At 55.3% G+C, this 23,689-nt stretch overlaps 1 protein-coding gene across 4 annotated transcripts in view; it reads right to left on the bottom strand.

Moving 5' to 3' along the window:
* LOC122371050 (trithorax group protein osa-like) overlaps positions 1 to 23,450 on the bottom strand; it is a 37,884-nt gene extending 14,434 nt beyond the window's left edge. For 3 of the 4 annotated variants that reach the window (XM_043347117.1, XM_043347116.1, XM_043347120.1), the window contains exons 1-4: positions 23,053 to 23,450; positions 22,121 to 22,252; positions 16,857 to 17,117; positions 2,923 to 3,043 (exon numbers count right to left, since the gene is read on the bottom strand). In XM_043347117.1, coding sequence (XP_043203052.1) covers positions 2,923 to 3,043; positions 16,857 to 17,117; positions 22,121 to 22,252; positions 23,053 to 23,259 — 721 coding nt within the window. In that variant the 5' untranslated portion in view covers positions 23,260 to 23,450. The remainder of the gene's footprint in view (positions 1 to 2,922; positions 3,044 to 16,856; positions 17,118 to 22,120; positions 22,253 to 23,052) is intronic. The other variant, XM_043347119.1, reaches the window with a different exon arrangement.
* Positions 23,451 to 23,689: the final 239 nt, after the last annotated feature.

Genomic DNA, 23,689 nt, shown 5'->3' with positions numbered 1-23,689 from the left:
GGTGGATAAAGTGGACAGAGGTGGACTGAAACATGGAAACGGTGGACGGACGAGTGTGGACAAAGAGACAGTGGACAAAGGACGGTGGATAGGAAAGATGGATAGTGGACACGAACAGAGGATTGAGGACAATAGCCAGGGACAAAGGACTGTGGGTGCCCGACATGTGATCGGACCACTACCAGGCACCATGAGTCTATGAGTCACTCTACCTCGTGAGCGCTCCTCGCGTGGAAGAAGGCAGTGAGGGTCGCCAAACGACCCCACTGGCCGCGAGGCCACTGGAGCCGCACAGTCCACTGGCACCGCATTGCGTCATCAGCTCATAATTGAGCCAGTAAAGTGTAGCCGCTTCCGGAAAATACTTGGCAGCATTCTCGGAAACGCTTCCCGTGCTGCGAGCATTCAGCACAGCATCATGCTCGCCCTTCACTACACAACAAACGGCTCGCCTCCGCTGTCAGACGCCCACACAACCCTCCCCACTACGACGAGGGGGGAGGGGCGGGGACGGATGTGGAGACTGAAGACACAGGACGGGGACACTGGCACCACTGAACGGCCTTTCTCGCCCATTTCACCGACGACCAGCCGGCGTTGTTCGATCAGCTGACGGTGTCTCGGAGACAGACAGACGGTGTCAGGCGCGGCCGCGGAGGCGATCGGTTTCGTCCGGCAGCGGTCCTGTCACGCCACTTGGCACGGGGCCAGCCCGATCTATTACACACCAGCTCGGTGCGGCCACGGCCGGCCACGGCCAAGGTCGCTCCGGCAACAGACGGCACGTCGCTCTCATTGACAGGCACCGGACGTCGCCGGGGGTCGCCGAGCCGACTGACGGGCGGACGGCGCGGGCGGATGGGCACTCGGCCGGACAACTCTATAGTCAGTTCGGCTCGGACGTTCATGCTCCGAGTTCAGGCACCACGTTCAAACCCAATTCCACTTCACGACGAAGCCATCACCTATGCAGATGCTCCTCCGTCACGAGCTCGTTTGAACCTCTCTGTCTACCCTTGTAGCGTGGCGGCGCACCTGTCTGCCGTCCGCCGCCCGCCCGCCAGGCCCGGCCACCGGAAGCGGCGCCAGCCGTGCGCCGCTGCGAGCGAGGGGAGGCCGCCGGCGTCCGCCCGACTCTGCCCCGGCCAATTCCCACCAACACGGACACGACGCCCGGCCACGCCGCAACAGCGCACGCCCACACGTCACGTGCCACCGCGAGAACCGTCACGAATAAAATCACGTGCCGGCGGGAGAAACGTCACGAAAAACCCACAGACTGACGCCACGAACACAGTCACCCGTCTGGCGGAGTGTCCAATCCACAATCAACGATGTCATCTGCACTGCATCTGTAATTCAATGAGTTGCACCTGTGGCACGTATAAGGTAACCAGTAACCACCCCAACTCCTCTCATGGCGCGTCAGGTGCAGTATCGGATCACTCACGTGGGGGCCATTACCGGACAATGGCATGCACGAAACATTGTAACAGGTCATGGTACCACGGAAAACACGGCGATCAGACGGCAAAACATACACTTATGGTAAACATGACGCAATCGATCCACAGTGAATGGAGCCACACGGAAATGGGTCGCGGCTCCTACTCCGTCATATAGATGCCATCAATAGAGGCGGCATATAGCAGATATCCTACAGCTGCAGACTCGTGCTCGTTGAATATAAAACGTGTGCAGACTATTTACGGTCCCATACACTGTTGGCCAGAACGATGAAAATGCGATAACGGGCAATAAGGGAAAAGAATCCAGCATATGTTAAGCACCTCGTGAAGGAATGCCGTTACGACATCCAAAATGGGAATGCCATAACGAGCCCGAAATGGCTGAGAACCAGCACAGAAAATCCACTAAGCTTGAATGGCGTCGAACACGAAGATGATACAGTGTCTGAATAAATATTCCAGCAGTTCGCTGAACGAAAAGCCACAGAACCCCACAATGAGCCATACCACTTAAGATTCACTGTCAGGAATGGAGGACAAATCGCTTGACAAAACGAGCGCGGAGGATAGACTATTTCACCTCTACGTAATGATCCATCCCAACTAACTTCTACATCGTAGGACTCACGATCCCAATGCACCGTATGAAATCCCTCTCTGGTATCCGGACAGTTGCCACGGTGATACAGTGTCGATGACCGGTGTGACGGACGCTATCCAGCTCGACGGAAAAAGCTCGGACGTGATGAGAAAGGCCAGCGATTCGAGCAGCATGAATTCGTTCGTGACCAAGCAGCGGTCTACGCCACCCTACCGGCCGTCTGAGCTCTAAACTCGGGGTTTCACTTAAAACGAGCCCATGTTCCGAAATATTGTTATTGGAATAGAGGATGACTATATGTAAAATCAGCAAATGAGCTCATGGGTCTCGACCAGCCCTGAAATCATTCAGGTACAGCCCACCGCTAAAGTAATGGGCGGTTTTACCAATCTCAACGGATGGCTTTGACTGCCGATTTTTCAATACGGAGTGATCGAAAAGAAGACGTCAATAGACAAAGTTGCAGCTGCAAGGACAACGATACAGGTTAGCTAAGTTTCATGGTGGTCTGGCTAATCATTCCTAAGCTTCAGAAGCAGAACATACCCACGACTGAAACCGCACATTACTTATGCTGTGGACTGTACTTCAGGAAGCTAACTCGGAACTCAATCAGACCCTTCCCCGACTCACCCACACCTTCTACTCCCCACTCCAGACTCGCCCATACCTCCCGACTCTGGACTCAATCGGGCACATCCTGACCAACTCAGGACTTATTCAGACCCTCCCCTCTCATGGCTCAGACAACTCAGTGCCGCGATTCGATATTCATACAGACCCTCTCCGATTCTGTGACCGGACTCAATCACAACCTTCCACCTGGGACGACTCAGGCGACTCTGGACTCACCTACAGCCGGTGACATGGAGCGCGAGCCTGCCGAGCTGGTGGGGGACGGCGGCGGCCGCGGCCCCTGGCTCCCGGCGCCGGGCGCGCAGTCGCTGCCCGCAGAGTCGCCAACGCCCACCTCCTGAAACACAAGAGGTGACTAGGTCAGACACTGGCACACAGGGTACTGTGGTAGCGAGACAACAGGGCGGATACGGCAGTGGGGTACTACGGTGAAATCTGGGGACGCCACTCGAGAACAGACAGCTGTGAGCCAGATGAAACAGAGCAGACGCCTGGGTCAAAGAGACGCACGCCGGTAGGGAGGCCATGGAACGGAGAAGGCAGCGGGATACTTCAATGGAGACAAGAGATGCCGTCCCGGAAAATACAACAGCGAACCAGATGAGACACAACAGAGACGCCTGGTCAGACCGAAACACGCAAACCGGATACTGAGGTAAGAAGACAAAGAAGGATAGGGAGACGGCTGCGGGATTCTGTAACGGAGACACGAGACACGGTCCCAGAACAGACCACGGTAGCCGGAGCGCCGGGCCGACCTCACCACGTCCGACGGTGCTCTCAGAGGCCGGCCATCATCGCTCGCCACTGGACACAACCGGACCAGTAACGGCCGAGCCCCGTTGACCCTGAGCTGCCCACCCGGCGCAGCATCCATCACACACGTCTGTATGCGTGTCTGCGGGCCGGCCACCGGACCGGACCGGACTATGAGAGGGTCGAGAGGTGATCGGGTGGTGACTGGACTTTCCCCGTGTCCGGTCACTGGGCAGTCGAGCCGCGTCTTGTCCTAGGTCAGTTCGACAGGAAGTGTGGCGGCGCCGCACGTCTCCCGACCTTGGCTGAGCGAGCCGGAAAGGCCGTCAAGGCAGCGCGGCCCTTCCCGCTGCTCCGTGCCCAACACGGCACGGCACACAGCCTAGTCTGTTCAGAGCTGTCAGCTGCAGATTGGGATGCCACTACCACCCACCCCGTCCCATCCGTCTCCCGGCGGGAGGGAGAGAGGGTAATAATGTCATCCCCATCAGAGCCGAGCCTCTCCCAGCGGCACGGTCTGACCGCCACTGGGTCACCGGTGACACGACCCGCGTGCCGACCTTCGTGCAGCCTCACTGCGGCGTGACGGCGCACATCAACAGAGGTCGGATCGAGAGCAGACGGCAGGGCAGCGCTAACGGTGGCTGTAATCCGGTAATCACCTCCCCTCTCCGGTCCCCGCTCCCGTATGGCCCGCACCGCGCGCCGACCATGTCCGCATTATTCACACAAATGGGCCCGTTAGTGCCTGAACTGGCCGTAACACCATCACGGAATGTCGGCACAGCACGTGACCCGCCCTATCAGCCCGGGAACAGCTGGGCAGCGATGACATAACCGATAGGCTGCATCGTCTGCGGTCCACGGCAGCACAAACACACACAAACACACACGGCGGAGCGGCGCCAATGCCAACACCCACCCCTCCCCACCCCTCCCCTCCCCAGGCCTGGATAGCGGGACCAGAATGGATCAGCTGATTGGGAAAAACAAGCAAACCCTGAAGGTGAGGGCCATCGAAACCCCAGCTCCCTCCCATCCCCGTCCGAACTGCAAACAGGTGCGGAAACCACAGGGGTGAAGGGGATAATGTATCGGTCTGAACAATGATCAATGAGCTTCGTCGAACAGTCGCAGTGGCTACTACGCTACCGCTTAGGCAGCACCTATGCATCAAGGAAGGTGTCATCACATCACATCCCGTAATCACGGGAGAATTATAGCTGCATTATAGGCGACTACAAGCAGCCTCGTTTCTAAATAGCTGGTGCAGTGTGCAGCCTCTGAGCAGCATGCAAGCGAATGAAAAATATTGTGCTATTTACCAACACTTTGTGGTACTTAGTACGCCTTTTACTATAACAAACGTTTTGGTAGGAAAATATGCCAGATGGAAGGACAAAATCGCCATCAGCGTGGCGGACGGGACGACCGCATCCATTTCCTATAACAATTTTCATGCAGCTGAAGATTACTGGTTTTGTGTTCAATGGCTGCGCGATGAGTGCTACAAGTCCCCTTTTCATCAATAGCCCCACCGGGTAATAGTCTTGCGTTGCATTTCCATCAACATGAACTAGACACGTCTGAAGACAGCCACAATAACTGCATAAATCATCGAATTTGCTGCAGCCGCAGAATGATGTGTTACGCGAAGTAAAAACTCTGTGTTCCGAAACAGCGCAGCAGACGATACAAAGAAGTTCAACAGCGCCACCTTCCAATGTCATGCTCTCTCCCACCGAATCCCTTTATCACTATCTGCCGACCGGAAAGGTCAGGCGATCGTCCTCAGCTCAGAGATGACTGCAGTTGCACCAACACGCCGGCTAAATTTAGCCGTTCCGTGGTAGGGTAGGTCCACAATAGTGGCACACATGACATGGTCCAATTTCAGCCGGCCGGGTGGCCATTGGAGCGAAATGTCCCAACTTACCGAGATTAGTTGGCGCCGGTACGGCTGCCGCCACCGTACTGCTGACTTCTCGAAAGGCATCAAACACGGACAGCTCACGGACAGGGCGTCAGCAGACGCTGGCGGTACTGGGTACCAGCGATAAGGCGTACTCTTACACTCACAGAGTACTGACCAATTATAACGTGGTAGGGCACCATACATTTATATGAGCCATATAAGAAAATTATGTACCACATTATGATTCCGCATTAGGATAAAAACTCTCGGCAAGCGTAACTACCATTACAACGGCATGATGCAGTCACTACGGCAGTCACGATCATACGGCAGTCACTTCGAGAAATCCCTGATGAGTAACAACGTGCCAAAGCAAAACGGACGCTGATGCAGCACACCACATTTTTGTATCAAGACGGTACACCTTATTGAGAACCGAGGGGGTATGGTGTGACGCAAAGGTGCAATACCTGAGCCTAAGTCGGAAACAGCGTACCGAAATGCCCCACCGCGGCAATCTGCATCTCTCGTATCGTAGAAACACACAGCACCCTGGCACCGCAGATGTAAGCCCGCAAGCCGTAACGATACTGAATGACGTGTACACCATGCAGATGTTCTGAGGCGGTACACCACCGTACCGAGTACCGCAGCAGAAATCAGAATAGTGTGCCCCTATATCGCGGCCGGCACGCCGCGGCCAACCAACGAGCAGGCGGACTCGGTGCGGGCGACATGGCGTCGGGCGCCGTATGCTTCAATACTGAACAAAGTAGCGTCTAGGAGAGCTGTCATAGCACCCACTGTGTATGTTCTGAACACACCTACGTGTCGAGAACACCTCTTTTTGGGCCGGGTGGTCCAAAATTCCGTCCGGCCGCCGGCCAGGGGGCGCCGGCGAGCGGCGGCCGACCGGCGCGCGGCGCCGCCGGCCGGGCGGCCATTTTCCCTCGACGTGGCTGACGGCGTATGTGCGCCGCCCCGGTCGGCGGCGCGGCTACGGCCCGACCGGCTACGGCGCACGGCCCTCCCGGCGTGGGCCGTGTAGGGGGCGAATGATCAGTCAATCACCCACACACACCACATCCCAGCTCAATGGTCACACCTGCTCCCGGTGTCGTCAAATCGCGGACATCGTCTCCCCAATACGAGCTGTCGAATCCCGGTCAGTCAGCCGGCGCTACGGTCCCGTTCACGCCCACAAAACCACGTGGCCACGCCGGCAGTGTTTACTACCTTTATTGCTGCTCTCATTGTCGTCACACGGGGAAGGATATAATCAATCTTCTCAGTTACACACGGACTAAAAAATATTTTAAACGTGGATTAAAATTTATCAAATGGGATACATTTTTGGTATGGTTGTGATCAGCACCGTCTCATGTGTCGATTCATCCAAGAAATAATTGCCCTAGGTCATCAGCTGACCGTGAAATCTCACTCGCTATCTTTAAAACCCAGCCAACGCGTGAATAATGCTCCGCCAAGCGAGCCGTCGCCGGCCGACGCGACGAACCCCCGTATGCCTTCCCCAGTTTGGAAGTCATGCAAAAACGACCGCTTTTCTTGATGGACCCATTCAACGTCAGCTGATCAGGCAGCGTATTTGTGAAATGCCAAGTCACGTGCGAATGTTGATGCACGCCGCCCCTCCACAGATGAAAAGACACCGGGGAAAGGATTGCCGATGACGTCATCGGTCTGATAATCAGGGCTCGGGGAATTTCCTTCCCTCGAGCCGAGAACACGTGTTTAGCATCTGATGGCATCGCCGGTGGGCGGTGACACAGTGAGTAAACAAACCCGAACAGTTGCAGGGCGGGGGCGCGGAACGGAAAGGACACGTACCCACATCTGTCAGACGATGTCGAGCACTGACAATGAACCGGGTGATCTGGTACGATTAATTGTGTATCATAATTCAGAAGGTAGGAAATAGGCTGAATATACACGGAGCAAAACATACAAAGGTGGGTTTCAGAACAAGAACATATGGTACCCGCAGGCAGCCCTCTACCTTCAACCTTCAACATCAATATGGGGAGAACGGTACGTACCACCATACACCGGTCGAATCGGACGAAACTGTGGACTTCTGGAGCGTCAGCCGGGTTGTTCCTGAGCAAAGCGTGGAGCACAAGTCTGTTCTACCCTCGCAGGGCACGAAAATCCGTCGGCACAGAGCGAACAGCACAGACGCCGGCGCCAGAACGGCGCCAGTATCGAGCCACAGCACAGGCCGGCACGGCACAGCGGCGGCAGCGGCGGCGGCCGGCCGCGCGGCTCGGCCGTACAGTCTCCGACACACAGCGGCCGCCCCGTACAGCCTCGAACATAGCGACCGGACGGCCGACGCAACGCCCACCGCGGGACCCAAAATTGTGTATAATTCATATTTGCTTTTACCATAATTTCCCTTCAGGCGCAAAAAGGGACATCAAACGGCACCAGGCCGATCGTCCTGGTCAAAGGAGCACTTGAATGCCTCAAAAGGGCAATTGGCAAAAAGAATCTTTTTGCCAATTGACTTGCCAATTTTGGCTTGCGAGGGAAGAGTTCCCTCGCAAGTCAAAAGTACGGTACCTGCTTTTCTGACAACGGCCGCACAACTCAACGAAGTGCGAAGTGAGGTGAGATAGTGATCGAAGTGAGACCACGCTTTGGATAAACGGCTTCAGCACTGGGATGGGATACATGGGGCTATTATGGAGGCATGGCCATTAAATAATGCAGTGCAGAGCAGCTGCAGTGATCCAAAACGGAAGATATTTTCGAAACTGTCAGTAACCCCTGTACCGCTTCACAATCAGCTAACTGAAATTAGTAGCTGCGCAGATTCATCTAACATGCCAAACGAAAACGTCAAAAAGGTCACGAGAAGTGACCTTTTTGATCATGATCAGCTACTTCATGATCAAAATGATCAGCTACTTCGCTCATGGTATCCCCATACAAGAGCAACGAGCACTGGCGGATCCAGAAAGGCGGTCTTGGACGCTGCGGGGGGCGTAACCCCAAAAAAAGTTTCTCCAAATTTCAAAAACTCGTCGGATCTCGATTCCTTACGCGTTGCTGCGTAGTGTAAAACAACCTTTTCCTCATAAAAATTGTTTAGTTTTCGTTTAATTCTCGAGAAAAAAAAACAGATTTTCGTCCATTTTGGGCGCTTTGGGGGGGGGGGGTGATCAGATCAGATCAGCAGTGATCAGCTACTGCGGCATTTGCCCCGAATGCCGGCAGAGTGGAGGAGGTGGAAGAGAAAGGAGAAGTATTAATCCGTGCCCTGAAGAGTTACAGTGCACTGAGCATGCAAGGAAAACTGAATCACTCCAAGCATGATATGCATGTGTCGTTTCTTTGAACATTCGCACCATGACCATTTCACACTCAGAGAAACTGGTGGTGTTTTGCTTTACAACAAATACGAAGAACTATCAAAATGCCACTTCCCATTTAACCCTATTAGTGGCAGGCTCCTGGCTACCACTATTAGTGGCAGGGGGGCTGTTTACGACCCCCCTTGATATATCGAGATCTAACGGGCCGATTTTCAAAATTCAAACGGCATTCGATTTCGCTCAACGTGATCTACATTTCTAAAAAATAAAAATAAAAAAATGTCAATAGAGGGGTAGAGGGGGGTAAAAACGGGCAAATTGCAGATACATTTTAGACTGTTTATCACGGCCAGGTTTCTGAACCAATCTTAGCGCAACTTTTGCCGATCGATAGAGAATGAATCAGGAATTCACATGGATCCTAAAAATATGCATTTTCAAAAATCATAGGCGGATACAGATCATTGAGATTGGGGGTACACAAAAAGTATAGTAAATAAGGTTTTTGTTGGTACTGTTTCTAAAAAGGGTGGTAATGGTCTTGTTATGTTACAATTTTCTTATGAGATAACGCCTACAATTGTATTGGTCATACTCATGCATAGGCGGTGTCAGGGCACCTATGTTGGGAGGTAAAACATAACCCCCCTTTTTGGACGCCTGGATCCGCCTATTATAGCAAAAACGTGTCAAAAGAGGATGCACAATAACTTTGTATATGTTATCACATGATACCTTTCATTCACTGCTCGCAAAACTGGTGCATACAGTTATAATACATCAGCATCATGATCTTCGCCCAAATGACTCGCTTCACGAATAGGACCCCCCAATTTCCAGTGCTCTGGAGCCGCCCCTGGTAAAGTTAGGAACTTGAAATTTTCAGGGAATGTGCCCAATTTAGTTTTAGGAAAGTCAGAAAATTTCAGCATCGTAGCTTCAGCGGTTTCGGAGATATTCCCGAAAAACCTGAGGGGTGGATGAAAACAACCCCCCCCCCCCCTGCCACTAATAGGGTTAAATGTGTCCTTCGGGCAGAAGTGCAGCATCAGAATATCTGCTAGGACAGTTAACAGCATGATTATACAACTGCGTCACCCAGCTGATCACGCAGTTGATCACGCAGTAGCTGATCATGCAGCTGCAGCTGATCCCTTACTCATTAAGATTATGATCCGGATCATTCTGCGCCGGCATTCCATAATTTGCAAAGCGATGGAAAATAGTGGGCTTCTGCCACGACATTACACACCCATTTATTGTCTGGGTCCGACGGATGACATATTGTACCGTTTTACATGCAGCGGGTAGCCTCTATTTCCAAGTTCAAGCGAGGTAGTTTCTGTGGATGCCTCAGCTCGTGAGAGCGTTTATTTGAATCAGGAAACATTCCCTTTTATTGAAAACGGGTTGGAGTCCCCGATTGAGCGAATTATATGCATGCGTCACGAAGCCTAGCTAAAAATATGGGAGGCATAATCAACCCCCGCGCAGAATAAGCCGCAATAAATCCTTCTGGCAACTTTCATTTTGGGCGCTGCAAAAAAGTCGTCGGTGACGGCCCTATCCGTCGGTCGGCGGCGGAGCCGGTTTGCGGCGTCCCTGGCGGGGCGGCGCGCACCACGCGGCGGCGGCGGCGGACCGGCCGGACGGGCCCCTCCACCGGCCGGCCGGGCACTGCGCCGCCGCGCGGCGACTGGTCGAGCCGGCCGGCCGGCCGGCCGCAGTAAACCCGCCGTCCCCAGCGGCGGCGCCGCACCAGCTGCGCCGCTCCGGGCCGCCGGCCGCGCCGCACTATCGATCGCCTGCCAAGCGGGCGGCCGGCGGCGGCGGCGGCAGCGGCGGCGGAGCCGGCGCGCAGCAGAAAAACAGGCACCGCCGGCCGCCGGGCGGCGCCGCCTGCACCGCCGCCGCCGACGCCGAGGAATTTCCTAGGACGGCGGCCGCGCGCGAGGGCGGCAGCGGCAGCGGCGCTTCGATCCCGCGCCACGTTCGTCCGTGCGCCATGGCGGCGCGGCGCCGGCAACGAATCGATGGTCTCTATAGCAACGTTAATGATCCCCGGTCAGAGCAAGAGCCACCTAGCGGCGCCCGCGGCAACTAGCGCCGATGTCGCTGGCTGATTAATTTACGACCCACCGACGGGTCTCCTAAAATATGAAAACGCAATAAGTGCTCCGTGTGGGATGCTGCAGCGAGCCTCCGCGCCGGCGGCCGACCGACTCGGCCGAGACCGTTTCAGAAGTTGACGTAAAAAGCGGTGGGCGCCGGCGTCCCGCCGGCCGGCTGTCGGGCCCCCACCGTCCCCCACGGCTCCCCCGCCTCCACTGGGACGGGCATTTCCTCCGCCGCCCTCCCGGCGCACGGGCGCTCCTCCAAATTACCAGAGTTTCACGTAGCCAGCCGTGCATGGAGAACAGCGCACTGCCATTACGGCTCAGAATCGCCTGCGTCACGCCAGCCCCAGCAGCGCTGAACCAACCGGCGCCAGCCATCGACTCTGGCCCGTAATGACGGAGATAGCTGATAAATGCACGTAAGGTCCAATCTCGCATGCTCGTCGCTCCCAACCCTCGCTTTCTTCCCTCGGGTAATTACAGTCCGCAGCAGGCGAGTTTCGACCTTACTGACTTGCAGGCTACAGCCGGCGCGAAAAGCAGTAAATTCAAAACCTGATGGCTGATAGTTGGTTCTTTTCAACATACCGGTTTCAATGCCAGGAACACAGCAATTGTGGACCACGTGCAAATGATGATGCAAACAACGCCCAAGAATCTTTTAAGATGGTTCATCAAATGAAGTTTTTCACAGCGCTGGAACGGTCTCGTTAATCACCTTCCTCAAAGGTTAATGCAGCGGAGTTCCACGAAAAGACCAAAATTTTCAAATCGATTAGTCCAGCCTAGACGGGGAACAGCCAATTTCCATAGAGTAGTAAGGCTATTTTATCATGTTCACCGGCGCTCCGAAACAAAAATAACGACCAGTGGAAGGCTTGAAATTGGAGAAACGCAGTTAAAATTGCGCATTAAAAAGGGTAAGGACTATTCATTTAGTATCACTGATGGAGAGTAAAAAGTGGGCAATAATGCACAAGCACAAATAATAGATTGAAAGGGAGAGCAAAAGTTGGGAGTAGCGAGGAGGGGACGCCCCTTCAATGACACCACCGTTGATATTCACATGTCCATCGTTATCCACCACGACACGAACCTCGTGCAAATGTTCTCCGAATGTCAAAAAATTGATAAAGCATCTCCTCGACTAAATTTGAGCGAAACTAAAATAATCTAGCATAAAACGTAGAAAATAAAGCAATTTTAAGTCATCGCAAGTCTTACGGTAAAAATGTGAGGGCGGCATCGAATCCCAAGTTGTCATTTATGACGCAGCTTCATAAATATGCAATCAACATGCGAGCATCATCCACGCAAACAGCAAAGTTTGACGCCGGCGGGCGGGCAGCCCTATCGGCCAGCTTAGTTCCAACATCAGATACGGGGGCGGGGGGAGGGGCCGCGGCGGCCGAGTGGGCGGTATCCGGCGCCAGCTGCGGCCGACCCACGGCCCTGCAGCCAGGTAGGGCCGCCCGCCCGAGCGCGCTCGGATCGACCCCCGAGCTCCGCGGCGCCGGTGAACGCCGCCCGCTCGGCCGGTCGGCGGCAGCGGCCTGGAGAGGGCGGCCGGACAGAGGGCCAGAGCGGCGCCCAGCGAGAGGGAGAGAGGGAGAGAGAGAGAGCTGTCACGGAACAAAGGCGGGTGAGGCAACCGCCGAGCGGGCCGGCCTGGCGCGGCGGTGGCTGGCGGCGCCGGCCGTGCGCGGCACAGCCAGCCGCCCGGCTCGCAGCGCTCGCCGCCGCTGTGCTGCCGACGGCGCCGGTTCAGAAATACCCAGTCCGCCAGCCGGTCGGTCGGCCGGCCGGGCCGAGCCGCCGCCAACCGCGTGTGGCGCACGGCTGCGGCCGACACAGAGCGTCAGCACGACGCCCGTCACAAACACACGCGGCCGCATACAGCCGGACGGCACCCGGGGCGGGGACACACCTGTGTCGGCAGCCCCACTGCGCCCGTCCCCTGCACTCCCAGAGCTGCGGGCGCCGGTCGTTTGCATAGCGCGGCCGGGCGGGGCGGGGCGGCTGCGTGGTTTGCAGACCGGCTGCAGCGCGCGCGGACACCGAGCCGAATCATTCAGACGAGATCACCGCCTCGGCCCGCCGTGATGACCTACCGCCAGATCTTATCGACCGCCACCCGGTGATGGCCTCAATCCGTTTACCAGCTGAGAACAGCTACACGGCAGCAATGAAAACGAAAGTAAATGCAGATTAGCGCCGGACCAGGACGAACAAGTCGTTGACCGGCATGCAATGTCAGCACGCCCCGGCAATATTCGCTGACATTGAATTCCGCAGCGGTCGAAAATGACGGTGGGTTATCTTTAGGTCAAATAGCGCCCGCTCAGCGGTGAAATTCGCATCCGGCGCCACATTTCAGCTCGGCCGTGTTGTGTTGCCTCCAGGGCGGCAGTTGACGGCCATATATCAGCCGCTATGGCCCGCTGTTTGCCAGTTTGCGTGGGACGGAGACTGGCGATGATTTATTGCCAGCGGCAGCGCCGAGCATTGGTGACGTCACACTCAGAGAACTGCGCCATCGAAAACAGGCCCCGGCCGCAGCAATCGGTAATGCTATCTTTTCGTCGGACGTGGTCGAGCGATTAATCGCTAGTACCAAAATACGGGATTTTTATTAGGCTGCAGAAATAATACGCCAGCAGTGAATCCTTACTGAAAAGTAACAAAACGAAACAAAGAAGCCAATGCAGTATTAATTGTTGACATCATCGGAATCCAAAACGAGTTCAACAGTCGCTCATACTCTATTGCCTCACTCAAGTTCAGTCAGTCAGCCTCGACACCGAATACAACAAAGAACGACACATGCCAGCTGAGCGTCCTCCTGTGATTGACGGTAAATACCCGCCGCTTCTGAAGGACGGGTGGGTTTCGCTCCAAACTCAACTTGGTTCGGTAACCAGGAGATACACTACCGTCGCGTGTGGGTCACCCCGGTCGCCCGCCCCAGTGCCGGCGCCCCCATAGACCGGTCCCCCGCCGAGACTGCCGCGAATAGACGGCAGCGGCGGCGCGGCGCGGCCGTCTGCCGGCTGTGCCGGGCGGGAAGCGGAAATGAGCCGCCGGCCGGCGCCCGGGGAGGGTAGCCGAGTGCCAGGTCGGCAGCGGGGCACGCTCGGCTGCTGCCGCCGCAGCACGGGCCGGCCACGCCAGGCTGCAGCGGCGCCAGGTGCGGCGCCCCGCTGCGCAGTGGCCCAGAGAGGTCACGGCACATGAGGGCGCCCGCCGGGAACTGGAGGCCCACCACAACCCAGCACTTGAGACATCAGGACAAGGCCGAAAAAACGAACACAGAGAATACCCCAGGAATGTGACAGAGTCACACATCCACTCCGAGGCTGTCAGCAACCAATGTCTTAGTTTGGTGACAATGGTATCCGACAAAAACAACAGAGGACAACAAAAAGCAGCTCAGACTCTCACGAGGTATGGTGCGACTATTGACTGTGTCAACAGATGTCGGTTCAATGGTGACGCAATAGGTATTCGTGCTACCGCATTGTAAACAGCTGAGGGAAAAATCTGGTATTAGATAACAATAGTGGGGAAACAACAAGCAGCCGATTACGTGCTCTAATCCCTGCGGCCTACAGGACTTCGCCGTAGTGCAAGACGCTACGCTGTCTGCCTGTACTTCCTCGATTTGCCTGCTCTACTCTAAAACCGTCCAAGACGATTGTTATCTAGGGCTGAAAGAAACAAGCGGCATTTGCCGCCTTGGTTTCAGCGAATATGAATCATTTATCACAGAACAAGCATGCTACAACCGTAGTATCTACCGTAGCATACTAGGAACATGCCACGTGGCTGATGTTTTGAGCATTCCCGTCAGCATTTCCGTGGCATTGGCGCCGCTGCCTTTAGTATCCTAGTATCCATTCACTCCGTGCCGCCTTTCAAGCAAAGCGCACGCCACAGCATCACCGAACTTTTCCCCTGGCGCAACTCATGGCATCCAGGAACCGTGCCTCTCATTCTCACGGCTACTAAGGCGGGTCGCGGAGAACGACTGCTCGCCACCTCAAAGTGCCGTCGAATTCGGTGTCGATTCCCAGGATCCGGCGGCACAACCTTTCAGTCAGTGGCCGGGTCAGGGCGGGTACTCAGCGCGCCTGTGGCAGAGTGGAGGCCACCTCCGCCTGCCGGGTCGCGCCGTCCCAGCCGGGCCATTTCAACAGAGTGGTCGGCCACAGAGAGTTCGTCCACAATACCCGACACAACCAGCCACTTCCGTCCCACCGGGGAAGGAGAGAGGGAGGAGAGGGGAGAGGGGATGAGAGGGGTAGCAGCCAGCAGGGTGCCGCGCCACCGTGGCCCATTTACGCACCCCGAGCGGTCCCGTAACGGCCGTCAGGCGCCGCCCATTGAGCGTCAACGACCGACAATTATCGCCGCCGAGACGGGCGGCGCTCTCAGCTGGTCGGCCGCGGCGCGTGCCATTCATAGTCAGGGTCAAGGGTGGCCGGCACCGTAAATAACACGTCACACGGCCGCCGACAGTCAATGGGGCCGCGCTGGCCGCCGCGCTACAATCGGTAATGAGCGGTCCCGTATTCCGGCAGCGGCGCCGTGCCGCGGAAGGCCGTCAGAGCCGGCCAAGGATCGCGCCGTGGCAGACGACGCCATATAAAACGGAGCACAATTGGCGGCGGGTCCGCACCGGTTCAGTGCCGGACAGGGTCGGTGGCTCGTTTATAGCAGGCGGTCACTGGGGAGACACCGGCAATCATCTGTCGGCCGATTACGATAACGGTCGTCTCCGCGCCCAAGGGACAGATGACTGAGACACGCTAAATCGACAACGCAGCAGCTCAAAAGTCAAAACACCAAGGCTAAGCTATTATCGAACCATTCAATGTGATAAAAATTAAAACAATTAACGTCGTAGCGGGCAGTATCATCTCACTGTCCAGCAAATCCACATCCACCATCCCACGGCGTCTGCCTGTCCGCCAATACATCCGGAAGCCCCTCCCCATTCCCGCCAGAAGACCGGCTGCTCATTGAAGTCTGTCGGCGCTATTAATAGCCGAGCCGCTGCTCCATTTCCCGGGTTCACAACAGAGCGGTGTGCGCGTCAGCCTTGACCGTGGCCGCCCCTCCCCACTGGGAGTCGCGGGGCGGGGGCGGGGGCGGGGGCGGGGGCGGGGGCGGGGGCGGGGGCGGGGGCGGGGGCGGGGAAATTCCTACGCAGACGGCGTGGCTGTGGCGGGTGACAGTGGCATTGATTTCAGCGTGGCGCGCCGGCCGTTAGTGGTCGCCCCTCCCCTCCCTGGGACGGGACAGAGGTCGGCGACTCGGCGCCCGGTGGCCTGACGGCTGCGTGTCATCGGCAACTCGCTACCACCCCCTTCCTCCACCGCCGGGGTCACGGACAGAGCGCACGTGCACTCTGCTCCGCTGCCCACTCACGACTGGCGGCGACCAGGCCGACCCACCGCCGTCTCCGCCGAGACGGTGACACGTGATTTGAATGAGACGCCGGGCACGACCAGTCAGCCGAGTCGCTCTATCACCCTCGTCCCTCTCCCTCACCCCGCCCCACTGCCGCGTGCACGGCGCGTACTACAGAGCAGCCCCTCCCTTCCTCGTGTGAGTCAGAGGTGCCCCGCGTGGCGCGAGGGGCCCGCCGGGGTCGGCCCGACTCAGCGGTCAGTTGCGTGACCTTCCACCAGCTCTCAAATCCACAATCGTCCTCGTCAGCATACGACCACAAAGCTGCAAATCCCGTCCTGGCACGGCAGTGTGTTCGCGGGCAGCCTGACAGTGCTATCGGCCGCGGACCCCGTCCCTCCTGGTCCCTCCCACGTGGCCGAGCGTTCGCTGCAGGTGCCAGGCAGGCACTGGCGCGGCTGCGAGCACCACTGCACCAATGAGTCACGGCTCCTGGACCGCACGGACCGACGGGCGGACGGGGGTGCGGTGTCCGTGCTGGTATAGGTACTGACACTGACATTAGTACTGGTACTGGTACCTACTGGCACTGGCACTGGTACTGGTACTCACCGAACTGACGGACGCCGGCCGGGTGGGCGTCGGCGGCTGCTGCGGCCGGCCGGGTGCCGACGGGTACCCGCCCGCCGGTGACGGCTGGGACGGTGTCGATGAGGGCGGCGGCTGCTGCGGGGACTGCTGGCCGGGCGGCGCCGCCTGCTGGGGCGCCGTCGGCGGCGGCTGCTGCGGGTGCTGGTGCTGCTGCGGATGGTGCTGCGGGTGCTGCTGCGGGTCCCACTGAGCGCCCGGGTAGCCCCGCGCCGGTCCGTACGCCTGGAACGACGGCCCGGTCACACGTCAGCCTCTGTGCCGTCTGATCAGCGCCGACAGCCGCTCCTGTATGGCCGCTAATCACCCATCACGCCCCCTGTTCACCCGGTGACCGATCGGTCCCGGCCCGAGGAGGGGACGGGAGGGAAGGATGGAGGGTGCTCTGACCACCCACCGAGCGGCAGGTGTATAAAACGAGCGTAAATAGCCGAGGATAATGCTGCCACCGGGCAACGGGACACGGGATAATGAGTTACGCCCACAGTCGGCGATCGGTCAGCGCTCATTACGACTGTACCACACAGACGGACTGACCCCACACAGGGCGGGCAGGAGTCGGATGTCAACATGGGCGCACACTGCGGGCCCAGCCCACTCAGTTCGGCTGCCCCTCCCCCACACACATACACACACCGATCGGCACACATTCAGTAGGGACCTACGCGTCTGCAAATAAGGCAGATCGATAATGGCACCGATTCACGAGAGCCCCTCGTTTGAGTGCAGAATGCAGATTAAATTCATCGAGAACGTCGGCTAACATCAATTAGAGCACGCTGATTTCTTGAGCTTTTGCAGGAGTTACCTACTGTCAATTCGATGTGAACTGTAACTCAAAGTCGAATGATTTTAGTTGATCGGTTTTGCGCTGAAAAGAAACCCGGAGATCGTGGTATCGAGTGTGGCTATTTCTGGAATTTGGACGCGTCAGCAGTAATCCGCCCTGTATCACTCACGGAAACATTGACCGTCGTCGATCGGTCTACATAACAGCGGTCCCGTTCATTCACAGAAGTACTGAATTACTCACAATGCTGCTGCATAATGCGATTGGTAAACAATACCTTTAACGGAAATCAATCCGATTGTGTTGGCACAAACGGTCTTTTTATAGGTTTCAGGAGAGCATTCCATTTATATATTGCTATGATATGTTCCATTAGAGCGTTTCACTCGCCTCTCGATTTAGGAAACCTTATCAGAACGATCCACAAACAAAACGCAGTTACTCAGCACCGAATATTGTACGATGAAATTGTTTGCAAAATATTTTCACGATCACTTCATGATCTCGTTCTGTTGATGAACGAAAATAGACACGAGAACACAACCGAATGTTACAGCTTAATCCTATCATGACAATGCTACTTACAAACTTTTCCATCTTCTACAAAGCGGTTTACGCTTCGTGTTGGCTGGTTCATACGGATTTACTACCTGACCTAGGTCCAGCTATCATGCCATGCACACAATCAGGATGGGCAAAAAATACATTGATGAAAGAAAACAAAACGCGAAATGCACATGTGGCAACACAGCTGCTGCAAGATAGATCTGACGCCCGGTGACTCCTTTCGTCACTACTGACTTGCTTTTGTCATCTAGACGAATTGAACGTACCTACAACAAAAAGGCTACACTTCTCTGGAGTATGCAATGGATGAAGCCACCTGCCCGTGGCGTGTGTAGCCAGCAATTCGACACATAATGCTAAAAAGAGAAAACTTTGAAAGCCGCCGATCGTATACACAGCTTTACACAGGACAATATCCCTTGTAGCCGACCACACCTCACCAGGATATTTGTCAATATTACGAGCATCAGTTCTCTACGATATACCACAGTCACCCCCCGTTCCCTGATAGTGGGGCATGACTCAGGGGACTGAGGATCAGGACAACAGCCACTCTCTCCATACACATGACCTGGACGACTCGAAGTTGTGTATCCCAACAAAAAGCTGGCAGGTTTTTCAGGGCCTTGCAATCTTTTCCTAAAACTTGGCTTCTCTAAGGACGAGTCCCACATCGGATCGGGGTACCGATCAGCAGGTTTTTGTGACGCCTTGTGACCAAACAAAGGGGACCGCGTCTCATCCGCGGTTTCTTCAAATGCCAAAATCGGGACGGTCAACAGTCCCATCACAACACCAGTCGTGACTGCAGTACCACAACCCCTTGATCAGGGCGATACTGAGAATCGCAACAGTTTGGTGGCTCACTCAGATTCAGCTGTTCAGTTAGTAATCAGTTCATGGGTACAACGAACAGCGATTATGGCAGTCACGGGCGTAGGAACGTCATGAAAAGTGGGTGGGCCACCCTGTCAAGGGGCCTCCTTTTCCATGGGGCCTCCTATTTTCAGGGGCCTCCAACTTTTGCCTCATCCTGCTGGCTGCTTTCAAGTATGACCTCCTCCAAATCTAGCTTCTGAGATCGGGCAGATGTACCCAGGGGCGTAACCGCTAAAGCGAACAGTGCGGAAAGTCCGCACCATTTTTAAACTTCTTACCCCTCCGATTTTTTTTAGAATCTATTTGCCGCAAACGGCGCATGACCCCTGAAAACCCTTACACAAATGTCTTCCTCGTTTCCCAGGTGCCCCCATTAGCTTCATAGGCGCCCTCTTTGGCATATAAGCGCCCTATGTGCCTATAGTCATCAGAGACATCCCTATATGTCCCACAGTCGCCCCGTTGTCGCATACAATGTGCGCTTATCATAGGCGTCTCTCGTTTATGGACACTTGAAGGCGCCTCTCTTTGCCATGCCGGCGCCCCTGTTTCTTATGAATGCACCCCCATGGCATTGATCAATTGCAATTAACAGACCTCTATTGCATGTGGACGCCCATATATGTAGACCTCAGAGGCGCCCCTCTTTCGCATTGAGGCGCCCCTATGGGCTTCATAGGCGCCCCTCTATTGCACGTAGGTGCCCTACTGTCTCAGAACCGCTCCCCTTTGGCATGCAGACGCCCATCTTTCGTACGGAGGAGCCGCTGTGGTTCTTAGAGACGGCATGGTGCTCCCAGACGCAGATGGGGCTCTCGGAGTCGACAGTGTGGTCCGTGGGGCCTTCAGTCGCTGATGGGTGCCCGCCAGATGTGGACCCTCGGAGACGCCGGTATGGGGCCCTCAGAGATGCCGGTATGTGGCCCTTAGAGACACCGGTGTGGAACCCTCAGATACTTCAGTGTGAAGCCCTTACAATTGCTGGTGTGGAGCTATGAATGCGCTGGCTTAAATCCCTCAGAGGCCGGTACATGGACATTAGAGCTCAGTGAGAGTTTGTGTGGTGCCTTCAGTGGCCTTGTGGAGCCGTTAGACATCAACATGGTGCTCTCAGGAGCCGGTGGGTCCTCAGAGTCACCGGTGTGGGGCCTTCAGAGCTCCGAGATATTGGTGTGGGGCCCTCAGAGGTGTCGGTGTGGGTCCTTCAGATGTACATACATATAGAGCCTTGAGATGCACAGGTGTGGTGGCCCACAGAGGCGCCGGTGTGGGGCCCCCAGAGCCACCGATATAGGGCCCTAAGAGACACTAGTATGACCCTCAAAGGCGCCGCTGTGTGGCGCTCATAAACACTGGTGTGGAGCCATCACAGGCGGGTGGAGCCGTTAGAGGCCGGAAAGGGCCCTTAGATGCCTACAAGGAGCCTTCAGAAGCTGGCGTGGCACCCTTATGGGGATAAGCGTGTCTACTTAGGAGCCCTTGAGGTGCTCTCATGAGCTCTGTGGGGCCCTACCGAGCCGAAATATGGCCACGGCCAGTTGCCGCCGCATGGCTCTTCGGACTATCATTCTCAGGGGCCTCATCTGCCTAGTTTGAATAGAAGGGCCTCTCAGAGTTCAGACCATCAGTCTCATGGGCCTCCTCTGGCTAGTATAAATAGAAGGGCCTGTTAGACCATCAATCCTAGGGGCCTCTTCTGGTTAGTATAAACAGAAGAGCCTCTCAGACCATTATTCTCAGGGGGCCCCTGTGGACAGTATAAATAAAAGGGCCTCTCAGACCATCAGTCCCGGGGGCCTCCCTAGAAAAGGGTAAATGTGGATAGAGGGTCCCTCAGATTCATTACGAGTGGACCTCTCTGACTATCAGTCTCAGGGGCCTCTTGTGGCCAGTATGCATATAAGAGCCTCTCAGACCATCGGGCTCAGGGGCCTCTTCTGACTAGTGTGGATAGAGGGCCCTCCCGTCCCAGACCACCGGTTTCAGGGGCCTCCAGTGGCCAGTTATATGAACAGAAGGGCCTCACAGCCATCAGCCTCGGGGGCCTCTTCTGACTGGTGTGAATATGAGGGCCTCTCATACCATCAGTCTCAGGGGCCTCCTCTGCCTAGTGTGAATATAAGGGCTTCCCAGGCCATCAGTCTCAGGGGACTCTTCTGACTGGTGCCGGATTGAGGGACCTCCCAGACCGAAAGTTTTGGGGGTCTCCTGTGGCCAGTATGAATAGAAGGGCCTCTCAGTCCATCAGTATCATGGGCCTCTTCTCCCTGGTGTGATTATAAGGGCCTCTCAGGTCATCAGTCTCAGGGGCCTCCTCTGACTACAGTGTAGATGGATAGGCCTCCCAGACCATCAGTCTCAGGGGCCTCTTCTGACTATTGAGGATAGAGGGGCCTCCTCTGACTAGTGAGGGTAGGGGGCCTCGGCTAGACCGCCAGTGTCAGGGGCCTATTCTGACTAGTGTGGATGGAGGGGCCTCCCAGACCAGTGTGGATATTGGGGCCTCCTCAGATCCACTAGGGCCTCTCAGGCCATCAGTCTCAGGGGCTTCGACTGATAAGTATGAACAGAGGGCCTCCTTGGATCCATCACGGCCCCTTGGAGTCCGTGCGTGGGGATTCGTGGAACTTATTTTTACCGAGTTTGTCTATCGAGACGAGGGGCCTCGAGTAAAAAGTGGGTGGGCCAAAACACATGGTTGGCCCCCCCACCTCGAAAAGTGGGTGGGCACTTGCCCACCTGGCCCCCCCTGTTCCTACGCCTATGATGGCAGTTCATTTGCAACGAGTTCAGCTGTTCCACCTCCAAGTTTCGCGGTTCTTTAATGGTAAGTTTAGCATCTCAGCCAGCAGTGAATTCAATGGCTCAGTTAGCAGTGGGTTTGGTATCTCACTCAGCAGCAGTTCAGCATCTCACCCAGCAGTGAGTTCAAGGGCCCACCCAGCGGTGAGTTCAGACCCAGTGGCACCGGCCCTGTCCCTCCGCGACTGACCTGCGGTGGGTAGAGGTGGTTGGGCCGGCCGGCAGCCGCCATCGGGTAGTGGTGCGGCGCCGGTCCGTAGCCGGGGTGGTGCTGCACCAGCGCCGGGTAGCCCGCAGACATGAAGGGCGGCCGCTGGCCCACCTGTTCAACAGACAGGCAGGGTCAGAAGACCAACTACCTGTGGTAGTAATGTTGGTCAGTCCATTGTCAAATCAGAGCAAAGGCACCCCTACTCTGAATAACCTGTTTTTTGTTACCTAATAAAAAAGCTACACATGATAACCTACACAGGACATAGCAGTAATGAAATGCCCTCCACACACAAAAAAAGAAACACAAGCATTTTAACAAACATCAATCAGTAGTCCCTTCAGGTCAAATGCATTGGTACTACAGTCTCATCTGCATAGGTATGGAGCTTGTAAAAATACTTAAAAATTAAATGAAGATGTGCTAGCAGCTCAAGCTTGAGCTATGTTAAATTCTTAGCAATCATGACTTTCAAATATGACTGGCAAGCATCCACAGGAAATTTAGTGAACAGCAAAGCCAGACCAAAGATTGTGAATAAACCTAAGCCAGAGTTGTCACACTAATGGTAAATACTAAATAGCAATAGACCAGTTCTCTCAATTCTCATTCACATTACAACAGAACCCGTATCAGAATAACTTAAAAAATTACAGCACCAATATATAATTGTCACCACAAACAAACCCAAACTGATACTGGCATTCCCACTAATGTAGACGTAACAGCAGCGGAACAGATTGGCCATAGCCCTAAGGCACCTACGGAAAACCTATCAGAAGCAATCAGTATTTTAAAAACCACACTGATAAAATGATAAGAAAATTGGAGGTGAATGTAAAAAGTAGAGGTGAACGCATCTATACTGACCCATTGGCTCCTAACACATGGAAACTTCTGCTGAAACTCACCATTCCAGGCAGAGGAACTGTGGAGATTGGGTTTGAAGGGGGCGTGATCGATTTACCGGGTGTGAAGCTCTCATTCGACGATGAGCCCATCCCAGAATCATCACTACCATTCGTGAACGCTGCCACAGCAGCTTCTTTTTCGCTTACATTGTTTGAATTTGCGTGGATTTGTGGTGGACCGTCAGTTTGAGCCTGAGTCGCAGCCATGTCAATGTTGCGACGGCGTTCTCTCTTTCCATCAAGTTCACAAAGGGCTTCACAGCATCACATATGTTCCCCGATCAGTATTAACACACCATCGCAATAAATTGCACCACTGAAACGCCTGGACTTGCACACTCTCCACTCCACTCACAGCTTTACCCTCCCTCACTCCACCAAGGCCTCGCGTACTTGCCCGCCATCCCGTTCACCTCCAAAATAATTCCAAGCTGTGCTGCGGGCAAAAAGGGCATATGAGGGCCGCATCTTGTCATTCCTTTTTATAAATGTAAGCAGCTAGTTTGCAACGTATGGGTAAACTGGAATGTTTTTTTGTTTTTGTTATTGAAAATACAAACTGTTTCCGCTGTAAATGTGGCACCTAGCAAAACAATTGCACAGAATTAAGTACTACTTTCAATGACGTCACATACGT

This window comes from Amphibalanus amphitrite, unplaced genomic scaffold, assembly GCF_019059575.1.
Source record: "Amphibalanus amphitrite isolate SeventyFive unplaced genomic scaffold, NRLGWU_Aamphi_draft 001198F_arrow, whole genome shotgun sequence".
In the NCBI taxonomy this organism is placed as follows: domain Eukaryota; kingdom Metazoa; phylum Arthropoda; class Thecostraca; order Balanomorpha; family Balanidae; genus Amphibalanus; species Amphibalanus amphitrite.
This window is presented reverse-complemented; position numbering and strand designations above follow the sequence as displayed.